General features: G+C 37.7%; 1 protein-coding gene across 2 annotated transcripts in view; it reads left to right on the top strand.

Annotated features, from left to right (window-relative positions):
- LOC306871112 (EGF-like repeat and discoidin I-like domain-containing protein 3) overlaps positions 1 to 21,790 on the top strand; it is a 191,286-nt gene that overhangs the window by 56,206 nt on the left and 113,290 nt on the right. The window contains exons 2-3 of one of the 2 annotated variants that reach the window (XM_079418814.1): positions 718 to 747; positions 19,254 to 19,382. In XM_079418814.1, the coding sequence (XP_079274940.1) occupies positions 718 to 747; positions 19,254 to 19,382 (159 nt within the window). The remainder of the gene's footprint in view (positions 1 to 717; positions 748 to 19,253; positions 19,383 to 21,790) is intronic. The other variant, XM_079418815.1, reaches the window with a different exon arrangement.

Raw genomic sequence — 21,790 nt, forward strand, 5'->3', positions numbered from 1 at the left:
GTGTGTGTGTGTGTGTGTGTGTATATATATATATATATATATATATATATATATATATATCTCCCTCTGGACCACAAAACCAGTCATAAGTAGCACAGGTTTATTTGTAGCAATAGCCAACAATACTGTATGGGTCAAAACTATCGATTGTTTAATGCCAAAAATCATTAGAATATTAAGTAAAGATCATGTTCCTTGACAATATTTTGTAAATTTCCTACCTTAAATATATCAAAACTTAATTTTTGATTAGTAATATCCATTGCTAAGAGCTTTTTTTTTTTCTGAATATTTCGATTTTTTTTTTTTTTTGCTCTCTCAGATTATAGATTGTCAAATAGTTGTATCTCAGCCAAATATTGTCCTATCCTATACAAACCATACATCAATGGAAAGCTTTCAGATTGTGTATAAATTAAAAAAAATGGACCCTTATGATTTTGTGGTCTATGGTCACATATACTGTGTATATATATATATATATTGTTGTCAATCCCAAACACTGACTGTAGCCAATGTGCTGTGTGGGATAAAGACATGGCTGTCTTTCGTTGTTTTTAACAATGTTTTATGATAATATTTTTGGTGTGATTCAAGTGCACCACCTGTTAAACTGCAAATAGCTTTTGTGTTAAAAGAGAGTTTATGTGAAAGAGGATTGACCACATCTCTCTTTCTCTCCTTCCTCCCCTCCAATTTCTTCATAACCTTCTATAGCAGCAGATGGTGAGGATCCGACTTCAGCAGGTGGGATATATCTAGATATGATAATTGTTGCTCCTGTATCTCTCTTTGTTGCACTTCCTTTTACTGTTGTCAGTTTTGGCATGTGTGACCTTCCCTGCATGAAATTCACACGTCTGTTTCAGAGCACCTTACCTGTTTCTTCACACCTTCTCAAGGTCTCCTCTGATGTCACATCATTCTTGCTGTGTTATTCTGTCTTCTCACCATGACGTTGATGCATAGACTATCTCAACACCTGCTGCAGAAACTCCCTGCTTATGATATATCATCCAGTCTCTTTTCAGATGCTGCTATTCTGATCACTCGCTCTGAGTCAAATTTGGTTGCCACCACTGTTTTTTCTCACTTTTTTATCAATTTTGATAGTTTTGCACATTTGCCACTGTGCATACACATTTGCACACACACATATATTCTGGTAATGCAAGGCGTTTGTTTTTCTCCACCTCCTCTCGATCTCCTTGGCTCCTCAGTATCACACCCATTGATCCCTCTCATCGCGCATGGTCAGCACTCACTCTCAAGCCCACTGATCTCTGTGAGCGGAGCTGCTTTGAAGAGTGCTCAGACTCTTCTCTCCTGCCTCGTTGTTTTATCAGGTTCCAAGCTTTCAATAAAATGTTCCAGCCCTTCTGTTTTCATGTTCACGGGTGTTCCTCTCACATTGAGATCAAGATGCACATCTGTCGCTGTCTGCCACCATAAACCGTTTCAGATGGATTTTTGTATAAATTTAGATTTTTATGAGGTAGATAATCATGATTAAGATTATCTTATGTAGCTGTTAAGGTTCTAACACATTTATCATTATTTAGCAATGCAGACAAAATCTGACCATCAATAGGAATCCACACAGTCAGAAATTTCACAAGATTTTCAAATGCAGATTTTCCATCAGATTCATGTTGGTCGCGTGGATTTGCCTTGTTGACCAACATAAAGCTGTTTGGTTTGAAAGGGACTTTAGATTTTATTTTCATCTGACAACAATGGTATACCAAATATTTTTTAATGCTGTTCCAAACCTCTATGACTTTTTCTTCTGTGGAACATTAGATATCTTGTGAAAAGTTTGAGTGTCTGTGCAAGGGGAGAAAGTCAGTCATATACAGTATGTTTGGAAAAACATGAGAGTGAGTAGTCAGTTTTCTTTTTTGGGTGGACTATTCTTTTTTTTAGCTTCTTCCTTTCAGTCTGATCTAGTTAATGCACAGAGCAAACAAACAAACAAACAAACAAACAAAAAACATCAAAAAACAATTGTAGTTTCAGGGCCATTTAGTTTCAATGAGCTCTAACTAAACGGCAGGACCTCCATTCCTATAGCCCTATTTGTGGTATGGTTTATTCCATTCACATTTCTATGAGTAGGCCTTCTCTACCTCAAACAGACTCTGTGGTTACTTAACCCCTTTGCTTTCACCCCATTTTCAGCATGGGGACACAAATGACATACCCAAATTAAAAAGGTTGCTGCTCATGAGTCTTTCTGACTAGAAACACAATCATTATGTTCACAAAGTTGACACTTCAAAGTTTACTGTTCAAGAATCAGACTGTTATGATAATAAAGACATATAAGCTCAAACATGAAAATAAAAATATTAAAAACATATTTGTTTAATGTATAAAAAATGTTGCTGTGCTATGTTTTTAGAAACACACTGAAGTTAAAGCCAGAAGTCTACTAAAATCAAATGTAGAATCTACTAAAATCATTATCTCTAATATAAAACTGAATTTTATGAAACATTATCTAAGATCATGTCATGTGTGTTTTTAGAGAAGGCTAATAAAAGGCTAATAAAATGTATTTATTTCTTGTCCTCTAATAGCCATGCTATCTATATTGCATATTGCATATATTGCTATATAGCATCCAAAGTGGCTTTTTAAGCTTGTTTAGAATTTCAGATTAGTGCTGCTTACTCTTCAGTCACTGTATGTGCTACTGTATGTGTCCCATTGTTTAAACTTACCAGCATCTATTGGTTTCCCCAAGGAAGTTATGATCTTTAAAGCCTGTAAATGGTATTGCTCAAAATTAAATGATACTCACATCTTACTTATTTTATTCTTTCACAAGGTTCGTAATAGCTTAAATATATTTAAATGTCATATACTGTATATAATGTGCATGGTGTGTGTGTGCATATATATATATATATAAATAATGTGTGTGTGTGTGTGTGGGGGGGGGGGGGGTGGAATATACTGTAGTAAATAAATAAATAAAAGGAAAGTGCGCACCCAAAGAAAGATGTCTTCACAGAAAAAGTTGGCTTCATGAAATTATGTTGTCAGTCTTTCATACTTTCTTAAATGTAGTTTTGACAGATTCGAAGAGTGTGCATGCATCTTCATTTAGACCTCTGCACGTGGACCACAATCAGAAAATAAATCCACATCCACAGAGCGGATGAACTTTAGATTGTTGTTTGGTATAGTTTTGATGGATTTCAGCTCTAAAGCTTACATATAATCTGGTATTATTTTGGATTATTTTATTTTCCACAATGCACAAGGGTTAGAGCAATGAGTCAATGACCACAATGGGTTCTTCAGGCTTGGAGCATTTGCAGCATGGATTTGAGATATTAAACCTAAAATTGTGACCTGTTGAAGCCTAAATTATATATTCCGTAGGGTTGTTACAGTAAGTACAAGTTCCTTCATGAGTGTGTGGGTGTCATTCGATTCATTGGTATACATGTGGTGTGACTCTTGAATCAGTAGCTCCTGCAGTATACTGTTCAATCAAGACCCTCAGGCTGTCAACTTAATAGCATGGTACGTTTGATATAATTATTTAGATTAAATTAGATCAAAAGCACTATTATATAGATAATCATTTTTCCTACAAAAAGCATTCATTCTTATTACAGCACCCTTATTAAAATGTACTTGCCAAGTTTGAGAGCAAGAGGTAAATGGGAAACATTTATTTTTGTAGCTTGTTATTGTCTCCAAATGTCTTTTTTACAGTATAAACTGAGTTGCCGTTGAGGCAGAGATCACCGACAATACTGGCTCATTTTTGCGCTTCAAAGGGAGCAAAAATGAAGCCGTATAAGCTCTTCAGACTGTATGTCTCACTGTACTTTAATACTCAAGCAAAATACAAGAGCTATAATTGGTCAAATTAAAGATGACACTCAGTATGAATACAATTTTAGAAGTTAAAACATAATCTGAATAACAGCTCCTCCTAATTTTGCATTATTGGATCAGAACTTTTCTCTTTTATTTCTTAACTGCGTCACTGTGCTTTTCTCTAATCTTTGTTCAATTATGGATTTGATATGTACATTTTATATGCAGCTGGAGAACATTCATTGTAGCCCACTGGGCCCTTATTAGTGTAGTTACTATAGAGGAGTGTGTTGCATGAATAATACACTCCTGGGGAGTTTGAGTGATGGAGTGGGTAACTTCAGCAAACATTAGTATGCCATTATATAACTAAAGGTGGGACTGAGTTCACCAGCAAATTATGACCCTTCCATCAGACACTGACATGCTAAAAGCCCTCTTTTTTAAATGCCCTGCCTTTGGCCCGAGCACCAATTTTGTAATCCGAGAAACATTATTTCAATTTGCTCTGCAGTGTGTTTCAACTTTTAAATGGAAAGAGGTGGCTTCTGTTCTCATGCGGGTCCTGCTATACCTAGTAATTGTTAGCATCAAACGGCTGGCATTAATTTGAAGGCTTTACTTTAAACATGGCCTTTTGAAATACTCAGCATGTACAAGCTCATAATGAAGACATGTTCCATAAGCAGGTTACAGCACAGTGTTTGCTAGTGTTCTAAAATAAAAATAAAAAAATGACTGGAGAACATGTGACAGACACGTTAATCTGTTTTATAAAACATGCATACACATTTCTACTTAATATAAACACATTAGCTGGCTCTTGAAAACTTTTATTTTTAATAAAAAAGCATACACAGCAGGTAACTAATGAGGAAGGAATGACTTTTACATTTAACTATAATCTTAAAATGAGCTTTATTTGTGCTTATGAGAACACAACAAACTAATTTTTTAACTTCTCAGTGTAATGAACATAGCTTAATCTTATCTGTCCTGTTATATCTTCAAAAATGTGCATACAATCTAGTAAATCAATGTATACTAAATAGCAAACATTGCAAAATGTAAACTGTATTATTGCTGAGCTCTAATCTGCTAAATTCTTGCACCGCTCGTTTAGCCTGTAAATGCTCCCACTAAGTCAGATAATGATGAAGAACCAAATTGCCTATCACAGCTATGCTGATGATACCCAGATTTACCTAGCCTTATCTCCAAATGACTACAGCCCCATTGACACCCTTTGCCAATGCATTGATGAAATTAACAGTTGGATGTGCCAGAACCTTCTTCAGTTAAACAAGGAGAAAACTGAAGTCATTGCATTTGGAAACAAAGATGAAGTTCTCAAGGTGAATGCATACCTTGACTCAAGGGGTCAAACAACTAAAAATCAAGTCAGAAATCTTGGGGTGATTCTGGAGACAGACCTTAGTTTCAGTAGGCATGTCAAAGCAGTAACTAAATCAGCATACTATCATCTCAAAAACATTGCAAGAATTAGATGTTTTGTTTCCAGTCAAGACTTGGAGAAACTTGTTCATGCCTTTATCACCAGCAGGGCGGATTACTGTAATGGTCTCCTCACCGGCCTTCCCAAGAAGACCATTAGACAACTGCAGCTCATCCAGAACGCTGCTGCCAGGATTCTGACTAGAACCAGAAAATCTGAGCATATCACACCAGTCCTCAGGTCCTTACACTGGCTTCCAGTTACATTTAGGATTGATTTTAAAGTACTTTTACTTGTTTATAAGTCACTCAATGGCCCAGGACCTAAATATATTGCTGATATGCTCACTGAATACAAACCGAACAGACCACTCAGATCATTAGGATCGAGTCAGTTAGAAATACCAACGGTTCACACAAAACAAGGAGAGTCTGCTTTTAGCTATTATGCGGCCCGCAGTTGGAACCAGCTTCCAGGAGAGATCAGATGTGCTAAAACATTAGCCACATTTAAAGACTCAAAACTCATCTGTTTAACTGAGCATTTGTTGAATGAGCACTGTGCTATATGTCCGAACTGACTGCAATGAATTTTATGTATAATCATTTTCTTTAAATTCATTTTAAATCAATTTCTATATCATCTTAAATTTCCTTGTTTTTATTATTTTTATTTCCATGTTTTTATTGATTTTTAATGTCTATTTCACTTTCTTTTATGTAAAGCACTTTGAATTACCACTGTGTATGAAATGTGCTATATAAATAAACTTGCCTTGCCTTGCCTAAATGAGACTAGAAGGCATGAAGTTAAGATATTATAAACATTATCATCATTATTTTCAGCAAAGCTGCTTTGAAACACTGTATTGTGAAAGCTCTATACAAATAAATTTGACTCGACTTATCTGACTTATTTATTCATGAGTTGCGATATTCCTTCAGAAATGCAATTACGTCTTGCTAAAGGATTACAAAATATGCACCCAAAATCGGTTGGTCTATCCAAAGTAAACTGTTGCAGGAGTTTTCATTTGGCCATGTCTGTTCTTATCAGCCCTGCATTCTTGGATGGATGCGAGCTGACAGGAGAGAATCTCTAGGCTGTTCTTCTCCTGCCAGACTGCTATCATGGTGACATTTCCATGGCATTTCCAGCCTTGCTTTTACACCCTCACCTTCCATATCCGAAAGACTTTCCAAGGTGAGCTTGAACATACTTCGGCTGGTCTAAGAGATTTCACTCCCTTGGCGGAGAGCTGGATGGCCACTGATTTCTTTCTTTTGCTTCTGTTCTGTTTTTATATTAACTTGTTGTTGCATCTGTTAAGTTTAGTCAGCATGTCTTTGTCATATATCGTGCATGGCGGGATTTAGAGACATGGCAGACAGCTCTAACAGTGCTTTTCACTGCTGGCCGCAGTTCTTAGTGGGAGAGGCGATTGTACTGGGCAGGAGGCAGTGAACTGGTAGGAGGCTGATACTGCACTCCCCGTAATGAAGACAGAATTAGGCCACGTACAAGCTGTGTAAGCTCTTATCCTGCAAACTCTGCGAGCTGAACATCTCTTTTAATGTGCCTGCATAGGCATTAATGCGAAGGTGTGGTTTTTCTGTGGTACAATGATTCTCGTTTAAGGACACTGTGCTCTAAATTACAGCATACTGACACTGCTTCCCACTGAGGGCAGGGGAAATGTGTTCAGTCAACTTTTGAAGTTTAAAGACACATGCAACTTAGTGTCTTATTACCTGAAATATCAGTACACGTTCCTTTTTTTATTATTGGAGCATAGTGAGATTTGTCTGTCTGTCATCTGTCTGCAGTTCTTTGTTCTGTCATTCCGTCCTTCTAATGTTCTATCATTCTATATATCTAGCATTCTCTTTGTAGCCATTAAACTTTATTTTATTTTCCAAAACTTTCAAATAAGGCTTTGTAAAGCCATTTGATTGTTGCTTGTTTAGTAGAAAAGTTACATTCATATGACTTTATTTGAATTTCAATTAATTGAATTTAGACTTTCTTGCATTCAAATCCGAATAGCATATCGGCATCCTAATTTCTATCTAAATGTAAATTCAGGTTTTAAATAGTTATTTTAAAGGAATTCTCAATTAAATTCTGAATGGTGTGCAACCTTGCAACATAATTTGCAGTTGAAAGGTGAAAAGCAGAAAACTAGAGAAAGTTTTGTAATCTTGTTTAATTTCAATACATTATAATTCCCTTTCGAGGGAACTTCGAACTGCGTCCTCTAGGGGTCGCTATGGGGAACGCCTCAGCGTGACCGGTGTCTTGAAGCATATATCTAATCACGACAATAGCATTGGTCGGCGACAGCCTATGACGTTACTACCTGCGCGGCCACAGTATAAAGGGGCGCCGGGAAAATACGTCATTCTCTTTTTCGTCTTCACTGACCGTTTATGTTAGCAGAAGCTAAGCACGACTAGGAGTGCATGTTCTCTAGGAGGCTTTGTTCTGATACCCGCAGTTTCACACGGCTCGCGGGTTGTGTGTGTGTGGTGAAGAGCAAGCGCGCTCAGCTCTCGAGGGAGTTGAATGCGCTTGCGTGCTCATCGTGATGCATTCGCGGGACTACTGAGAGGGAAGGTAAGGGCTTCACTTTTCACCCAATTTGTAATACCCGTGTCTGCATGAGTGTGTTCACCTCTCGCCGGAATGCAACGCATTCGTGGCGACGGCTCCATCCTCGCTTGCTTCCGGAGGTAATCTAGCACGTGGGCGGAGCATGTTTAGCTCCTGTGGGAACTGAATACATGCTGCGCGTTGCGAGTGCGGTGAGGATTATCTGCCCATTGCCCACAATTTGCGGTTTATGGGCAGAACAGGGAAAAGACCTGACGAGAAATCTTCCCTATCAGTAATTTCCCTATCAGTAAGGAATTACGATGTGTATATCTGTCTGCAGTTATTGGACTGATGATTTATAACATGTTCTAACCACATTATACTGCACTCCGGGAGCCCTCTCGATCCTGTGGATATGGTCTCACCTGTCAGTACTAGATCCAGCCTGGATGATGGCCTACATCTTCGGCCTCATGCTTGCTGGGTCATGCAGCCAAGTTGCTAGACTTCTGCGGGAGCCTCCTTGGCCTTCAGGTCCCAGTATAGCGCTGCAACCCAGGACTTGTGGATCCTCCATTCAGGCTGAGCCTTTTTCGGATATTATTGCTTCGTGATGTGCTCCCTGACCTCTTGGCTGGGTGTTTGCTTCGAGAAGCTGCCCTGGCCAGGATGCGCTACTCATGTCTCGCATCGAGAGGCTTTCGGAGATTTGAGTCACACTGTCCTTACGGTCGAACCAGTGAATCGCCCCTCCGTGAAGTGGGCTTGAGTACACTGCTTTCCCGGAGGTACGAGTGAGAGGTGTTTCTGCCGAAACCCTTCCTGAGTGCTTTAGCTCTGAGGAGCAATAGCTCTTCAGACATGTATGGTTTTTGGCTAACTCGTTGGTCTATGCTCTCTATCAAGATGGAGAGCGTAGAACTACGTTCACCTACTAACAGATGACAGTCTCCCTTTGGGTGCTGTTGGACTGTCCTTTTATTCTGAACATGGCAGTGCTCCAAAACCTCACTGCGGGAGGTTCGTTATGAGCTCATTGGCAGTGACACCAGGAAGTTGGCCGATTGCTGCCTCCCTGTTGAGTTACCCTGAGCTTGCCACTCCCGGTTGAGGGTCTGAGGACTCCTCTCACTGGGTCCTGTTCCCCCTGGAGCTCCGTTGAGCAGCAACTTCAGGTTGTTAGGCTCCTCTCTGCCTCCCTGTCAGGTCGCTGTCCTTGTTGGTTGAGCTCAGCAGTGCTCCCCTCACCCTAGAGGGTCACCTATGGGCACACTGCTCCCAAAACTGAGCGTCTTAGTCCCTCTCCTATTTTGAGAGTTAGGCCTCCGCTCTCTAGAGCTCCGGTTAGCAGTTATGCCAGGTTGTTGGGCCACCTTCTGCCTCCCTGGTAGGCTGTTCTTTGGTCGAGCTAGCATTGCTCCCCTCACCATAGAGGGCTACCTATGAGCATGACGCTCCCTTCTGAGCGTCTGAGTTCCCTCTCATACTGAGAGTTAGGTTCTCCGCTCCACAGAGCTCTGTGATTCACCGTTGGTCGAGCTAGCAGTGCTCCCCTCACTATAGAGGGTCACCTATGAGCATGCCTCTCCCTCCTGAGCATCTGAGTTCCCTCTCATTCTGAGAGTTAGTTTCTCCGCTCCCCGGAGCTCTGTGATTCAGCGGCCTCAGGTCGTTAGGCCTCTCTATGCCTCCCTATTAGGTCGCTCTGCTTGTTGGTCGAGCTAGCATTGCTCCCCTCACCATCTATGAGCATGCTGCTCTCTTCCGAGCATCTGAGTTTCTTTCTCATCCTGAGAATTAGATTCTCTGCCCTGGAATCCACCGTGCAGTCATGCCATTGGGTCTTGGGCTCTTGGGCTGATCTCGTGGTGTGTTCGGCAGTGCTCCCCTCATTCCGAGGGTCTCTTATGGGCACGCTAACTCTCCCTGAGTGTCTGAGCTCCCTCTCATACTGAGAGTTGAGTTATCCACTCCCTAGAGCTCTGTGAGTCAGCAATTTCAGGTTGTTAGGTCTCTCTCTGCCTCCCTGTTATGTTGCTCTCCTTGTTGGTCAAGCTAGAATTGCCCTCCTCACTATAGAGGGTCATCTATGAGCATGCTGCTCCCTGCCGAGCTCTCCTTGTTGGTCGAGCTGGCATTGCTCCCCTCAATTTATAGAGTCACCTATGAGCATGCCGCTCCTTTCTGAGCTTCTGAGTTCCCTCTCATGTTGAGAGTTAAGTTCTCCGCTCTCCAGAGCTCTGCCTTGGTAGAGCTAGAATTGCTCCCCTCACTATAGAGGGTCACCTATGGGCATGCTGATCCCTCCCGAGCATCTGAAAAGAATTCAGCTCTGTGAGTCAGCAACTTCAGGTTGTTAAGCTTCTCTCTGTCTCCCTGTTAAGTTGCTCTCATTGTTGGTAGAGCTAGCTTTGCTCCCCTCAGCATAGAGGGTCACCTATGAGCATGCTGCTCCCTCCCGAGAATATTTCAAATCCATGATATGGTAAGTGCACACGCATGTCTCTGTGTACTTTCTGAAAGCCACTTTGTGGTAAGATCGCCCACCAAGTGTTTTGTGGTCTTTCTAACATCCTGTACAGTATGGGTTACGCGCTATGGCTTCGTGCCCATTCTTTGAGTCGGTCAGGCCCCGGTTTCACCTTGGGCCTCACTCTACCTATGTATCCCCAGTCATACTACTTGAACAGGGTGTTGCTACCAAGGATCTGTTGAGACGGTTCCTTCAGCGAGCTCTCGCAGAACAAGCAGTAGCCCCTGGGTGACAGGCCAAGACTTAGTTACTATCCTAAGCACTTGGCGTTCCCAATAGCGATCCCTAGAGGACGCAGTGTCTCGTTCCCTACTCTCAGAGAAGCATGGTTACATACATAACCTGCAACGTTCCTTACATATTATACATCATAACACATGGTGTCAAAACCTGAATTGATAATCTCAGAAGATCTTAGTATTTGGTTTGTCTTCCTGCTTTAATGCCATCATTGCTTCAGTTGTGTGATGAATTAGAAATTAGTTTCTATTATTCTTCAAATTGTTTTTTTTTTTTTCTTCAAACAGTATGCAGCATGAAGGTATACAGTATGAAAGTAGGGATGTAACGATATTATCAATATTGTAGCAATCATGGTCATGGTCATGTCTCGATCATGGTCACATGACGATATGAAACAATAGGTCTTCCGGGAAAAAAAGTGTAGTTTTTAAAATATATTTAAACTTTGTATTCTAACATAAAAAGGTATGTAAAGTTGTGTTTTGGGCCATTATGCTTTGGCACAGTGGATGCAGTGAACTTGTTTATTGCATGTGCTGTGAGTTTAGTGCATGTTTGGGAATGCAACAGCCACCAGTTAGGCTTTTTTTTCACTTCAGATGATTACAGAATTTCTCAATTGAACTCTCAAAGTGCATTAAATAGAATAATTTAACTTTAAAATGTACAATTTTTTTTCCCAATTCTTCCTTTGTCTTTTTTTAAATATCGCAATAAATATCGTATTATGGACTTCATATTACGATATTATCGTATTGTGAGATTTTGATATCGTTACATCCCTATATGAAAGAAAGCACATTTGTGTAAAACTAAAAGCATAATTTCAGATGAACCTACAATCTTTTGCTTTAATAGAACATCTGAGTGTCTATACAAAGAAAAACAAATCTAAAAAGTAATGTCAAAGATTTGATTATTTGATTAGTGATTTGTAAATAGTGCAGACTTTGTATTTAAACTTGATTTTATATTGGAACTTTTTTTATGTTTAAGGTTTATTTCCAAGTTTAAATGGAAAATCTCAGTTTTTCAATGTGTGCTCAGTCTGCTGGACCTCACTATATAAGTGAATACCTGGCTATAGTGGAAATGTAAGTATTCTGCAGTCCCCAGACTCTTAAGATACATACCGGTCATGTGCACATGACCTCACTGTTGCTCTGCGCTGGTGCTGTGCTTGATTTTACCTTACAGGAAGTCTGATTTCAGCTCCAGCTGCCTGCTTGCTCACCTTTCTACCTCCCAAACGCTCAGCCCAATCTGCTCATAATAACTCAGACACAGAGAGGATGTCTGAGCCCCTCTCACCTCCATCACCTTCACCTAGAGATCATTTGAGGGAGCAGTAATTAAAACACCTACATTACTTCCTCTGCATGCCAAGGTACAATTATCCAGTGGGCTGTTTGTTATATATGATGCTCTATAGACAGTGCGGATTGTAATTATCATGGACAGCTTGCTTTATTTAGAGACAGCTTTATTTGCATGGACTTTGCAAAAGTCAAATATAAATGATCCAATCGATGGCTGAAAGGTTTGTTCAATGAAAACCCTCACAGGTTCAAATGCGAAAGCTGTAATTATTATAATCCAACCAAGTGATCACCATATCTCCATATTAATGCGTTACCATTTCCATACCATCCAAGTGACATTACCCACAATCTGCATAAATGAATACATTAGCGAGTGTAACGCATTTGGGCTGCTTACCTGTCACTTCAATGGCGTTTGAGTTGATTCGTATAAGCGAGAGACTAAAATGAATTCGCTTTTGGGAATTTAGTAAGGAGAGTCCATCAGAGAGTGATTAATTGCACAGGAAACATCGGACAATTTGCTGTGTTTAACCGCCGCTGAGGTTTTATTGTGCTGCATTTGAACTGGGCTCTTCTGATAGATTGGCTTCCATTGTGACTTGTTGGAAAATCGGGATGCGTGCGGCAGCCAACATCAATTACTTTCCTGCCACAATCAAGAGCCGCCCAACAACGGCTGACATTCTTGTTGATCCCCTGACTTGTGCCACAAAAGGGAACAACACAGAGGACAAAGCTTTGTTTCATCGGCCACAATGCCCGGCGATGTCTCTCAGGAACGTGTGCAAATGTGGCATATGTCCCCCACCCTCCTTCCTTTCTCTCGCTCCCTTTTCTCCTTCTCGTACTGTCTCCCTCCATCCCTGTCTTGCTCTCCCTCTTCTGACTTCCATCTCTCTGGAGATAGAGAGGGGGCTGTCACAAAGCTTTGTGCAGTTATAGATCGTCATGTCAGAATGCAGGCATTGCTGTCACACTCTCCTTCAGGATGCAGAGGGATTTTAATAGAGTTCTGGCAAGGTTATTACATGGTGTGTCCCTTTAATTAGCTACTAGTCTCATTATAGCTGAGATACAGTACTGGAATTCACAAATGTTGATAGTCTTACCCTCTGTGGCACATTTCTCTAAGTGTTTTTTTAAGGATTATTTGATAAATATTTAAGAAGATCTGCGTCACATAATTTTACTCACACACACACACACACACACACACACGCACACACACACACACACACACACACATGTTGGTTTTTGTGGTTTATGGGGACTCTCCATAGGTGTAATGGTTTTTATACTGAACAAACTGTGTGTGCTATTGCCCTACACCAACCCTACACCTAAACTTAGCCCTCACAGGAGACTTTGTGCATTTTTAGATTTTCAAAAAAACACCATTTAGTATGTTTTTTAAGCCTTTTGAATTACGGGGACATAGGCAGTGTCCTCATAAACCACCTTCATATTGTAATACCTCTGTCATACCCATGTCATTATACAAATTTGTGTCCTCATAAACCACATAAACGCACACACACACACACACACATATATATATATATATATATATATATATATATATATATTAGTAATAGATAATATATTAGTTTCAATTCATTTCATTTTAATTATTTTTGTACTTCAAGTTCAGGGTTTGAAATTAACACCCGCCAACCTGCCAAATGCGGGTAAAAATCAGCTGTGCACTGTAAAAAGTGATAAGTTGACTTAACTTAAAAAAAATTGAGGAAACTCATTGCCTTAAAATTATGAAGTAAATAATTATTAAAAAAATTAAAGTTAAGTGAATTGTCAAATTCACTTAACTTATTTTTTTTAAGATGGCGGGTAACACTGTCAAATCACTAGCCAATTTGGCGGGTTACTTTTCGTAAGTTATGTTCACTAATTAATTTCTTGGGGAAGTTCATGCAAGCCAAATCTGCCAGGTTTAGCGCGGATACTGAACTCGTGAGACATCATGACATTATCGAGTATATTGCAAAAACCAAACAAAACAGACCTACAGTGTGCACACATACACGACTATGTGATGAAGTCTGATTAGACTAATTTGCGCATGCGCATTTAGAGTGCATTCTTTTACTGTATTCAGTCTATTAATATGCATTAGGAATTATCACAATTCAAGATAAGGGGGCAGAAAATGTATATAGTTATATAAATTCATTAAGTTGATCAATATTAAAAAATCAGCATGGTTACAAATGTGATATTTATTTTATTCAACAGTTCAATAAACTATAAGTTACTATCAAGAGACTTACGTTTTAGACACCATATTGCCTGTTTTTGCGGTATTTGGACAAGAGAAAATATTCCAAACACAGCCACAGCACTGTTTTGCGTCTCTGCGCACCATGATGGTGTTTGAATCCTGAACGAATCAACCATTTAAATGATTCGGTTCAGTTGCAATGACTCACTTATTAACAGTGACTTTATGCCACTTACTGGCGGTTTCAATTTCACATTTACAGTATCTTTTCGTTATTTAAATAATTTCAAATATGTTTAATGTTTTGTGTTTAAAATATCAAAACATTATTTATGCATTTCTAACTGCAAGTTAAAGCATTCCCTCTAAGCTGCATTAACATGTGAAAAAACATCTAAATGCCACTTCAGATGCAACTTCTGCAAAGATTAATTTTATTGATACTGATTTCATTTGTTTAGTAACAGCCTAAATGTATTATCATTATTATTATAACTGATAATTTTAAAATTTGACTCAAAAGATGATGCACACTTTTAGAAAAAATGGCTTTATTCAGGTAAAAATGCCCATAAAAGGTACAAATCAATTTAAACTTTTTGGAAAAGATTAATTTCTATCACTGCTGTGAACTGACCACACAGAATATGAAGAATATCAAAAACATTAGGAGTCAGCTGTCCACAACAGTCCTTAAGATACCAGCACAATAACACACTCAGCAAAATATAATCTAATTATCTTTATTAATAAAATCCCAGAAAATGTTGAGATTTTTTTTTTTTTATCAACATTGCACACCCTTAGTACTGACACAAAATGATTTGCAATGGTCGCTTTGTCACTTCCAGTGTAGACAGCCTCAAGCTGTTGGTTTATTTCGGTGTTTTTTTTTTTTTTTGGCTCTTAGAAGTTATGAATGGCCGGTAACTTAAAAATTTAGTAGCCAAATTGGCTGGTGAGTGAAAATGTTAATTTCAATCCCTGTTCAAGTTAAACTAAATGATATATATATATATAATTGACATTATAATATAATAAATTAATATAATATATAAATGAATTGAAATATTGCCTTTATAGCTAGCTGAGCTAAGTTTAATATGCCGATTTGGTGCTCAAGAAACATTTATTTTTATTATTATTACTAATCTACATTTAGTCTGTCTTTGCATTTAAGAGCACATTGATCATGTGTCTGTAATACATCTTTCTACTCCACCCATGCTCTCCTGTAGAACTTGCTGCTGATATTTTGAAAGATTAAACTGACTGCCCTGCAATTTCATCGAGTAACTTTTGACAGCATGCAACCCGATGCAGGCACTCTAATGTTTTAAACATCAGTATAGTATTGATAGGCCATGAGATATGGGTGCTCCTGGGGTTCTTATGAGGTTGCCTTGCTTGCAAATGCATGATTTGGGATTAGAAAGTACTCTAGAACAATCAGTCCAGTGGCTGAATGTTGTTTTAAAAGCTTTTAGTGAAATCAGCATTTTGACTGGTCATTCATGACTTCACAACAGTTCAGTGGTGGAGGTAGCAAATTACATCTACTCATGTTACTGTAATTAAGTAGTATTTTCGGGTACTTGTACTTTTTTGAGTTATATTTTTAAAGCTGTACTTTTGAACTGAATAAATTCCTTGTATGTGTAAACATACTTGGCCAATAAAGCTCATTCTGATTCTGATTCTGATATATGGCTCTTAAATCACTGCTTATAAAAATTCACTGTTGTCATATTTCGAATACCTCAAATGAATTGAGGTAATTTGTTTTAGAATTTTATTACTGACTGTGTAATTATCTTTTTTTTGTAAATTCAGTTCAGTTTGAAATCAAATTTGAAATTAAGCTTCTTTGCTGTAAGCTTTTGCAATGAACAAAGCTACCCTATTTTAAAGACACAAATACACAGAATGAGCAAATATTTAAGATTGAGATTTTTGTAATCAATGTTTATGTGTAGGCTATATAAATAAAAGCCCATATTAAAATCTGTTCATCATATAAAGCGAACGTGTCTTTTTTTAGATGACTTGGATTAAACCACTCAAAGCTTGAAATAATGTATGACTTGAAAAAAATGGATGGACAAAACAATTTGAAATATTGAAATATCTATATGCCAATGGTATTGAAATTGATTGAAGTAAAGTAAAGTAAAGTCGTGACGTATTGTCAAGTATGGTGACCCATACTCGAAATTGGTGCTCTGCGTTTAACCCATCCAAGTGCACACACACAGCAGTGAGTAGTGAACAAATGCACACACACACACACACCGTGAACACACACCCGGAGCAGTGGGCAGCCATGCTGCGGCGCCCGGGGAGCAATTGGGGGTTCGGTGCCTTGCTCAAGGGCACCTCAGTCGTGGTATTGAGGGTGGAGAGAGCGCTGTACATTCACTCCCCCCACCTACAATACCTGCCGGCCGGGGACTTGAACCCGCAACCTTTCGATTACGAGTCCGACTCTCTAACCATTAGGCCACGACTTCCCCCAAGTCATGAAGTCGTCATGAAATCATAAATGACCCTACTTACTTTTTTAGTGCACATGACTAGTCTTGTGGTGAATAATTAAACCGTGTAAGTCAATACACCGGGAAAAAATATCGTAATATTTAATAAAAAAACAGAAAATTAACTTCCGCTCTGGAATGGCGTTCTTGCTCTGATGTCAGTTTAAAGGCTTGGGGAGAATCCTCTTGTTAAGTCATGGCGTAAGGACTACTGTTTCCGGGTTCATGTCTCTACTCACTTCATTTGAGAATACCATCTCAACAGCCATTTATGAGCACTATTGAATTAATATTACATTTGCTGTGCACAGCCTCCGTGCTCACAGTGTCTCAGACACTAATATTTTAGCTGAATCATTGTCTGGCCATCTGAGTTTTCAGTATGGAGATAACGCTTAGGCTTATAATTTTTCAGTATTACATGACATTGTGGGTGTATATTAGCACAGTTTGTTGTTTTCTTGGGGCATCTGGCAAAGCGTTAGAACCCAGAAGCGAAGATATGAATTAATATTTTTTGGTAATTCATTAAATATTGCCGCTAAAAAGTAACTAGTAACTAGTACTCTAGTTTTTTAGACGAGTAATTTGTACGTTTACTTAAGTACCGTTTTGACACCAGTACTTTTACTTGTAATTGAGTATTATTTCAGCAATGTAACAGTACTTGTACTTAAGTAAACCAGTTTCCACCACAGCAACAGTTTCATTGTGTGTTTCTTTTTGGGTGTTTTTCAAGGCAATATATGAAATCAAAGTGGTTTTCCATTTTGAGTAGAGACACTATAACCATTAGGAGCCAATATATGAAAACATACAATATAGGTTTTGTTTGTTTGCTTGTTTAACAATATTGTTTAATAACAAAAATACAAAAATATCGCAAATATTTTATTAACTGTGTACCAATGCGATCAAAGATGTCAAGTAGCACAAGTGTTTTCAATATTGGTGATAATAATAAGAAGAAATGTTTCTTGAGCACCAAATCAGGATCATGTGACACTGAAGACTGGAGTATTGATGAAAATTCAACTTTGCATCACAGGAATAAATTACATTTTAAAATATATAAAAAATAGTGCTATCAAACGATTAATCGCATCCAAAATATTTTTTTTTTGTTTACATAATATATGCATGTGTACTGTGTATATTTATTATGTATTTATAAATAAATTTACACACATGCATGTATATATTTAAGAAAAATATGTTAAGTTTATACATTTAAAATATTTATGTATAATATCAATTATATGAATATAAATTTATACATGGCAATATTTTCAAAATATATACTGTATTTATGTATACAATAAATATACACAGTATACACACATATATTTATGTAAATAAAAACTTTTATTTTCGATGTGATTAATCGCAATTAATCATTTGACAGCACTAACAAAAATAGAAAAGTTTTGAATATTTACAGGTTTTTTTTATTATTATTAAATAGATGTGACCTTAATGAGCATAAGAGACATCTTTCAAACTCATAAAAAAAAAAAAAAAAATATATATATATATATATATATATATATATATCGATCCCAAACTTTTGAATGGTAGTATAAATTCCTGTATGCATAGATAAACATTTCAGAAACAAACAATAACAATCTCAGTAGATAATTGCTCTATTGATAAATCACAACAGATTAACTTTAAACTCTCCCAATATTTACTTAAATTAAGTCAAGAAATGTGGCTCTAAAAAGTCTGTAATCACATCATATTTTACAGTGTGAAAGAGTGATAAAAACCCTGAGAGGAACCAGAATCAGCTGGAGGATTTCCTGCCAAATCACAATACAATGAAAGTACATATGCCAGATATTATGTAGTTACATAATATATTCCATATGTGTCATACCTTTACTGAATCCATCTTTCACTAAAATGTCGTAAAACTGGCATCCTATCAAATAGCATTGCTCCCATAACCTTACTTTGACCTTTTCACATCCTCATCTATTAATTTCTGCTCCGATTTAACTCTGTGACTGATTATAACGATTGAGTGAAATGCCAGTGCTCGTTTGTTCTCTCTCTCTCTCTCTCTCTCTCAGTCTCTGTCTGTGTCTCTCTCTCTGTCTGTGTGTTGACACAGTGCCAGGATTGGTAATACAGTGCCCATGATATCATTTATCCCTCACACTGCCCGATGGTGACCTCAGCAAGTGATGCTTATACTTATATTTCTCTTCTTTCACTGTGACTCTGTCTCTGTCTCGTTCCATTCTTTGCTTCAGTGTGTTCAATCATTTATCTTTTTTTCCCCCTCTGTATGTCACAGTAGTTGTTACTTGAACCACTGTAGACAGAGATGCAAGCGCTTACACTGCAGGCCAAGTTATAGACTGCTGATGTCTGTTTCTAACACATCTGTTTGTCTAACCCAACATGTGGGTTGTGAACACTTGCGTACATCAAAAACACTTCAGTTCGCTTGCTCATTTCTGTTTTGTCTAAATTACAGGACCCTGCCATCCAAACCCTTGTCACAATGGAGGCACCTGTGAAATCAGTGAAACGTTCAGGGGCGACACATTCATTGGATACGTCTGCAAGTGCCCATCAGGCTTCAACGGAATCCACTGCCAACACAGTAAGTTAATACGCTGACTGTACAGCACTGTTTCTGCTTGATTTTAATTAGGGATGGGATGTTAGATGAGTGCTTAAGTTGCATTCATTCGAAACTCGTTGTGCTCCACTTTTTTGTACACATGAATGCATCTTATGTAAACGTATCCAATTTCAGATGGATCTGAAACCGGCCTAACAGTGTGTTTGCAGCGAATGTGTATGTTTTTTCTTTCAGCACATGGTCAATATATACACACGATTACAGTTGGAAAGATGCTAGCTTTCTTCTTGAATGCCCAAAATAAATATACGGTGCCAATTTAGAAACTTTTGTTAACACGGCTACAATGAAAATGTCCTAACTGAAATACTTATTGTATATGTAACTGCAAAGCATCCAACATATAAACAGTACTATTTGCACACTAAATTAAGCACACACTTTAGCACAATTTAATCACTCATGTCATGACAAATGTCATTACCTGCATCACAATAATTGGCTGCTGCCCAGCATTTTATGTTCCTCATTTCTTAGAAGCATTTCTGAACTTTTCACTGCTTTCAATGCTGTCTGTGGCACAAGAGTGTTGCTCAGCTCCCTTAGGAAAGAATTGAAAACGCCTGCTCTGTAAACTCACCATAAGCGTATTGGGATTTTCTTAAGCCTTAATAACGTTGATATTTAGGCTTTTTTATAAATTGTTTTTTATATGTGTGAGTGTGTGTCTGTTTATGTTTATGTTTATATATATATATATATATAGTAACGATACGTCTCAGTAACGGAACACAGGATTCAGAAATATGATGAAAAGAAACTTTAGTGAGGCCGCGCAAACATTTCCAACAAAGGTTACTTTAAGACTGGACGATGAAACTCAAGAAACTAAAGGCTTTTAAAGACAGAGACTAATGAGCAAACAAGATGAACACAGGTGAGAATACTTAACGATGATAGACTAATAATGAACTAATGAGAACAACCGGAACAAAACCATATATGGGCAAACAGGAACCAAACCGTGACATATATATATATATATATATATATATGTCACAGTTTGGTTCCTGTTTGGGATTTGTTTCCTGCATGGGATTATATATTTCATTTTTTGCAAGTTTTTCTCCTTCCAAATATGCATACTTCCCTATATAATATTCACATTATTCAGAAACACTACTTCCGCTGAGATTTTGAAGTGCACACTCAGTGGACACGTTACTATCCCATGATGTTATGGGGAGATAAGTTGTGAATGTCAGTGAAACGACACAGTGACAACATGGTGAATGCAGTATGTCTGGATTTCATTCATACTACACAGTCATTCCATATAGAACACTTGTTTTAATAGCTCCTTAGACTGTATGTGATGTCCGCTGCATATATTTTCCACTATTACTAATCAGTATTTTGTTAGTAGTATCATATTAAAAGAATGTCAATTCCTGCAAGCTGTTTTTTATCTTTCTGAGTGTATTTTACAAGCCTAATGTACTTTATGCTTGTATTTATATGCACTCAAAAGCAAGTGCACACGCTTTGCTTTTTGCTGTGATTATAGCAAACAGAGACAGATGTTATTGTATTATTTATTTTTACTTGTTTTTTTTGTTTTTTTACTTTTTTATTATTTTCCTCCTCTGCTGAACATATGGTCAGAAGCAGTCTGATCTTTTGCCACTCCAGCAGAAAAAAAGGCAGAAAAATCAACATTTATTCTTGCATATTAATTGTGTGTATTAGGGATGTAACGGTATGAAAATGTCTTATCACGATTATAGTGACCAAAATTATCACGGTTATCAGTATTATCACGGTATTTTTAAAATGTGCTGGAGATATTCAAAAAGTACCGACACATAAATCACTTCACCAAGTTCAATATTTAAAAATCAACAAACAACAAATAAAATGACTTTTTGTTTGCATAATCACTAAAACAATAACATGACCAATGATGACAACTTGACTGACAACATTTTAATAGCATGTTCAAATATCTAATGTAAATGTTCAAATAAAGCTTTGAAAAGTTTCATAAAAATGTAAACCTCACATTTCAGCCTTTAAATAAAGAAAATGATTAAGTCAAAAGATAATTGATTAATAAATGATTATATGTATTTTATGTGCTCCAAAAGTAATTCTAGATAACTTATCTGAATTGTTTAAATGTGTAGAATCCACATAAGCTTGTTTTTCATCAGTCGGTCAAAATTTACAGCAGGGCATGCAAATTCGGTCCGCTTTTGGCCAGACAGAAACTGCACACAAGCTGAATGTAAATATAAGTCTCTGTAAATCCACTCTCTGACAGCAGGTGGCGCTTTATATGGAAAAGCTGAATAACAGCTGTTTCCCGTAAACTCCGTGAACAAAGCAGTATTGCAATTAAGAACACTTCCTATAGGTATTACATG

This window comes from Barbus barbus (assembly GCF_936440315.1).
Source record: "Barbus barbus genome assembly, chromosome: 6".
Classification (NCBI taxonomy): domain Eukaryota; kingdom Metazoa; phylum Chordata; class Actinopteri; order Cypriniformes; family Cyprinidae; genus Barbus; species Barbus barbus.